Below are 6,276 nucleotides of genomic sequence, written 5' to 3' on the forward strand. Positions count from 1 at the left end.
ACACACAAATACGTTCAAACAATCACAAAAAAGTATGTATGATGAAAAAAAGCCTCACCCATACGCGTTTATATATACCATAGTCCCCCATCAAACGTACTGCATAAAAATAGATATCCTTATAAGAGACAAAACTACGCATGAGAAATTGAGGTACTGTTACGAAAGATAACGAAGGGACAATAGATTCTTATCATATCCTTAAGGATGTGGTATCCCAACAGAAAAAGCATAAAAGGAAATCATTCCTGTTTTAAATATATCTTTTTATTACACTAACACTCTGACAAAACATGACAGTAAAAGTGTGTGTGGTATAATCGAACGCAATCGATGACGTCACCCGCGAAACGTGTAAAAATCTTCGATCCAATCCATCGACGCGAGCGTTGGCGCGAGCGAGATCGAACATACGGCACAGGGGATTCCAGATACGCGAGCGTTGGTGTGTGTGAGATCGAGCATACGGCACAGGGGATTCTAGATACGCGAGCGTTGGTGCGAGCGAGATCGAGCATACGGCAAAGGGGATTCTGAATACGCGAGGGGGTTGAGGGGAGGGAGGCCAAACGGGCGTTGGTGCGAAAAAACGCGCGAACTCCCTCAGTCGCCCTTCCGCTCTCGAGCTCGCTGGACCTTCGTCACGTCGCTCCTCGCGTCGTGACGTCATGAGCTCACACACACACATGCACCCGTGGGGACGGGGGCCGGGGAAGAAAACTGCGAGAGGTGGTGGGAGGCAAAAGCAGCTCGCTCATTGGCTGCCCCCCCCCCCCCCCCCCCGCACCACAGTACCCCTCTCGCCCAGTTTTCCTCCCGGCCCCTCATCCCGCGGGGTATCCCATGGGCGAGGATATACCTTGCTTTGCTACTATCATTAATGATATCGTATCATTAATGACGGTTCTAAGATGACTTGACAGCCTTCACGCTCGCTTCCCACAGCCCTCCCATATGAAGGGAGTGAGGTGGAAGGAATTTCCACGATATGCCTTCATTCGACGCGAAATAGATCATCTTTGCTTGGTGTTCAGGGTGTGACAAAAATTCATCAATCTGTCGCAGTAGATTACTTGCACGGAGGAAATTCCTGCCGTTGTCGGACAAAATAAAATCGCAAATTCCTCTTCGAGAAATAAACCTCTTAAGTGCATTCAAAAATGTTTCAGTCGTGAGGTCGGAAACTAATTCGAGGTGTATTGCCTTTGTAGCCATACAGACAAAAAGGCACAAGTAAGCCTTACCCGATTTATTTCTCGAGAGTTTAATAGAGAATGGACCCGCGTAGTCGACGTCAGTGTGACGAAAAGTTCTTGACGGAGTAACTCTAGCCGCAGGCAGATCATCCATCAGTTGTATTGAGCTGCGTGGTCGCGACCGGAAACACAAGACACACGTTCTTAGTATTCGTTGATCGCGTTTTTAGCATGTATTACCCAATATGTTTCTCGGAGAGTGGTCAGCAATAGTTGTGGACCGATGTGAAAATGCTTCAAATGTAGGTCGTGTATAACTAAGTCTGTCAAGCTACCGTTAGTGGATAAGAGGATTGGATGCTTCTGGGTATAGGGAAGTGGAACGTTCCTCAACCGGCCACCAACGCGGAGTACTCCCTCCTGGTCGAGTACCGGATTGAGCGAAAGAATCTTACTGTGCGAATCCACCGCCTTGTTCCTTTGTATGTGATGTAGCTCGCAAGCGAAGGCTTCCTTCTGATGACATTTTATGATTATGGTCATGGCCTGTTGGAGCTCATCTGTGGTCAGCGGCCCGCAGAGTCGCTGGGAATTTGATTTTGATTGCGTGCAATTCGTTTTGAATCTTATGTACGTTGCGACGACTCTCTTGAGTCTGGTCAATGATGAGTATCGATTGATGATGTCGTATGCATCATCCTGATGACATATCGTAAACGACTGAATGCGTGCTTCAGGTATTTCTGTCGGTGATCGTACTAACGGTGTCGGCCATTGTAGTGAATTGGTCTTTAACCAAGATGGTCCTTCCCACCATATTGTGGCGTCAATCAGCTGTTCCGGCAGTATCCCACGCGATATCAAATCGGCGGGGTTGTCCTCTGAACGCACATGAGCCCAATCCCCTTGGTTGGTCAGCCGTTGAATCTCTGCGACTCTCTTGCCAACAAAAACTTGCCACTGTGATGGTTCACCTTGAATCCATGCTAGTGTGACTTCAGAGTCTGTCCAGAAATAGTGTTTGGAGATTGCGCATGTAAATGCTTGAGACACTCCTCCTCCTAAATTGGCAAGAAGTGTAGCTCCGCATAATTCAAGTCGTGGAAGTGTAATGGTTTTGAGAGGGGCCACACGTGATTTTGCGGTCAACAGCTGTACATAAACCGCTCCAATATCGTCAACAGATCGAAGGTAGATGCATGCACCATAAGCGCTTTGAGAAGCGTCGCAGAATCCATGGAGTTGTATGTCCCTTGGTTGATGTAAAATTGCGTGCCGAGGTATCGCGATTTTGTTGATGCTTGGCAGCTGCTGAAGATATAATAACCATATCATGCGGAGCGTCTCTGGTATGGGTGTATCCCAGTCGATTTTCAATTGCCACAGTGACTGCATCAGAATTTTAGCCTTGATGGTAACTGGTCCAATCAAGCCCAGCGGATCGAATATTTGCGCGATTAGAGATAGCATCGTACGTTTTGTGACGATTTCTGGTATACTGTTGCAAGTTGCTTCGTACCGCAATGAGTCCGCCTTTGACTGCCACAGTAATCCTAAAACCTTTGCATCAGTTAATCCATAGTGGTCCAAGTGCTCGTCCTGGCCAAGTGAGACGTTTGAACGAAATTTAGACAACTCGAACCCTGCGGTCATTAATATGTCGGTAAGAGTTTTAATTTCACGCAGTTGCTGCACCGAGGCTGCTCCCGTAATCATATCATCGACGTAGAAGTCACGGGCGATGACCGATGCTGCAGAGTATGTTTTTTCATGATCGACTGATAATTGTTGTAGTGACCTTATGGCTAGGAATGGTAATGAAGCGACCCCATATGTTACAGTATTTAAACTGTACGTTGTGGATGGTTCCTCTGGATTAGATCTCTATAGTATGCACTGATACGCTCGATGCTCTGCCGCGCAATCGCTTTAACGCATTAGTCCTGGACTCTCCTAGGGTGCTGGGGTCTTCGCGAAATAGTAATGGAACTTCGAATCGCCCGTCTTCTGTTCGGCGATGTTCTTTCTAAAAGATGTCTTCGCATTTGGATTGTTCCTTAGAAAGTATTTTTGCATTAGGCATGTCCTCGATGTGCCAAAATTTTTCTATTTGCGCCTGCAGGTCATTGTTTTGCCCAAATCCACATATAGCGACGTTGGTGTGTGACAAGGTATTGGTTGGCGGTCCGATTTGTCCACACAACAACCCAGCTTGGTAGATTGCAGCACTGGCTGTTTAGCTCCTAGCTGAATTCTATCTGTTTCCAAAATGTCCCAGAAGACTGTTGCTCCCAGTAATATGTCTACGGCTTGCGGCGTATGGAATGACGGGTCAGCTAATTCGATGTGCTGTGGTAGACTAATAGAGTTTACATTGATGGCTCTAGTAGGGATAGGACGTGTGATTTGGTTTACAACGAATAGATTGATGTTTGTTTCGTAAGTCGTATTGGACGATACTATTGTGGTCTGGACTGTTTCGGTGATTTGTGTTTCCGTTACATTTAGACACGAGATTGAATGTTTTGTTGCGTTTGTCTGAAGACCTAGTCTTTGACATGCTGCCTTAGCGATAAAATTCGATTGCGAGCCATTGTCCAACAATGCACGCACTTTATGGATATTACCGGCATCGTCGCGTATATAAACGACAGCTGTCGATAACAGAACTTCCGGTTTAAATTTGTTGGGTCCAACTGTCTTCATTGAAACTGACGTTGCGGCCGGCGACTCGCATGCTTGAAGGTTAGCATTAATGTCCTTTGAACTTGCTGATGCATTGTTGGACGATGCTGTGCTTTGAGCATCATTGTTAGATCGCTCGTTCATGTGAAGCAGAGAGTGATGCCTCTTTGAACAATGTTTGCAATTTCGTGACGTGCATTTCTGTAGCAAGTGATTTGAGCTTAGACAATTATAGCACAAGTTAAGCCGTTTGGTTTCAGCCCGTCGAGACTCTACTATTAAATCCTTGAAAATTTTACAAGAATGCAGTCGATGCATCTGTTTACAAAGAGGACACTCATCTGTTTCATTCGTCGTTACATGTGCTACCGTAGTACTTCGACCCTTGTTTACATTTGTTTTTTGTGTCGATTTTACAAGGATATCCTTTACCTGTGCTGGGTGAAGTGCTTCGAGGAATTCGCATCGTGTATTAATGAATTCGACTAATTGCTTAGTTGTAGACAATTTTTCCTGGACAACCTTCAGTTCCCACTCTTTCTTTGTCACGGGATCCAATTTACTAGTCATCAAATAAATTATGAGAGTATCCCACTTAATAGCTCGTGAATGTGATGATGGATAGTTAAACGCAAATTGGAGAACCTTTTTGTCAATAATTCTAAAACTATGTTGTAGTTCTCATTTGTTGTTTGTAGCGACTGGACTACCTGAGCGGCGGAACCTGACAGTGCATATTTTAAATAGTAAAACCTTTGAACGTCATTTAGGTTAGGATTGCCATGAACGAATGTAAAACGCTTTGAATGTATCGTAAAATTGTTGCCATTGTTCGTAGCTTCCGTTGAAGTTCGGCAGAGTTATCACGGGCAATCGTATTAGCGTTTGATTGTTAATCGCGTTTGGTGCATTTTGAATCGTGTTTTCTGCTTGACGGTTAATATGCGACTCTATTCTATTGATTCCGTGTTGTCCTAGTTTCGATCGTGCTGCCGCTTGCACCGCGAAAAAGACTTCCTCGAATCTCTCACGCTCTGCGATGTCTGGCTCGGGCAGAATCGCATCAATCTTTGTTTGCAACGCGTGATACTCATACCACAATTCGTTATATTTCTCTAACCTCGATTCTAATGCTATGCGATTTTCGACACTGTCCGCGTAATTCTCTAAGAATGTTTTGAACCTAGTCGCGCGACTCTTAAGCGTCGTTTGTTGACGTTTTAATTCCTCTACCACTTCCATTTGTCTCTTATGTTTAATCTAACCTACCAGTGTGCAGGAGATGATTGTCGATAATATCGATTATAATGTCTATATAATGTCTATATAATCGATGTGTAACGTTGTGGCAGCTGCGTCGTGTGGCGTCTGCGCATTGGCGTTTACGGGAATGGTGTTGTGTGGCGTCTGCGCTGTGGCGTTACCAGCAATGGCGTCGTGTGGCGTCTGCGCTGTGACGTTACCAGCAATGGCGTCGTGTGACTTGTTGTCGAAGATGAATGCAATAATGGCGACTATTTCCCTTTTCAGCGTACTCCTCAGCTCTTCTTGTCGAGCGTCGACGGATGTAGGTAGAGAATGTCCCCGTTGAATGAATCTTCGGTGCAGTGATTTGTACTCGCCGAAAGTCAGTGTTGTCTTTCCCTTTTAGCTGTGGCCGTTGTCGAAGCAACGTGCTAAAACTTCTCGAGAGTTCGCCGTCTGGTATTTAGCGCTCTGCTCACCTCGTTGTCGTTGTTATCCGGCTCGAAGGACCAAAATGTTCACTGATGATTCAGGATATGTGTGAGTGAGTTAAGCAGAGTCGACAATGTAGTCCGAATGATCTTTATTTTTGTCACTCGTTCCTTCCGATGTGGTGCCGTGCTTACACCATTTTCTTCTACGTCTATATGTGTCCCTCTCTTCCGCAACAACCGCTCCGCCTAGCGTCGTGCCGGTAAGCCACATAGAAATGCGCCCAAATCATCTATTATAACACCGCTTGCTCCTAGCGTCACACGATGTGACTAATGAGAATTCGCACGAAATCGAACAGGCTATTTTGCGCAAGTGGCGTCATTTAGGTCTCGTGGAAGCTCCATCAGACTAATTGAGCATTTCAATGAATATACCTTTATTACCGGCTGATTTATTTCCAAATGCCTATGTAATTATGCAAGATGTTGCTGATTCTATATATTCTCAATATCCTAATATATTAAAGTTTTTGAAATATACGAGGTGTGATCAAAAAGTAAGGTGACTTTACATTTTTATAAAAAAATATTCATTTATTCATCCAAAATTATGTTATCCCCTGTTACGTCCTGAGCGCGAGATTTCGGCGGTCTCGAGACGCGACACGAGTTCGCGGGAACGCGAGCGCGGAGCGGGGCGCGCGGGGTGAAGCCTT

The 6,276-nt window shown here is 45.3% G+C and overlaps 1 protein-coding gene across 1 annotated transcript; it reads right to left on the reverse strand.

The window, feature by feature from the left end:
- Positions 1-1,400: 1,400 nt before the first annotated feature.
- LOC108765710 (uncharacterized) lies at positions 1,401-2,912 on the reverse strand. Its single transcript, XM_018514554.1, has one exon. It carries the CDS (start codon positions 2,910-2,912, stop codon positions 1,401-1,403), a length of 1,512 nt encoding a protein of 503 aa, XP_018370056.1.
- Positions 2,913-6,276: the final 3,364 nt, after the last annotated feature.

The sequence above is a fragment of the Trachymyrmex cornetzi genome, unplaced genomic scaffold, assembly GCF_001594075.2.
Source record: "Trachymyrmex cornetzi isolate Tcor2-1 unplaced genomic scaffold, Tcor1.1 scaffold51, whole genome shotgun sequence".
In the NCBI taxonomy this organism is placed as follows: domain Eukaryota; kingdom Metazoa; phylum Arthropoda; class Insecta; order Hymenoptera; family Formicidae; genus Trachymyrmex; species Trachymyrmex cornetzi.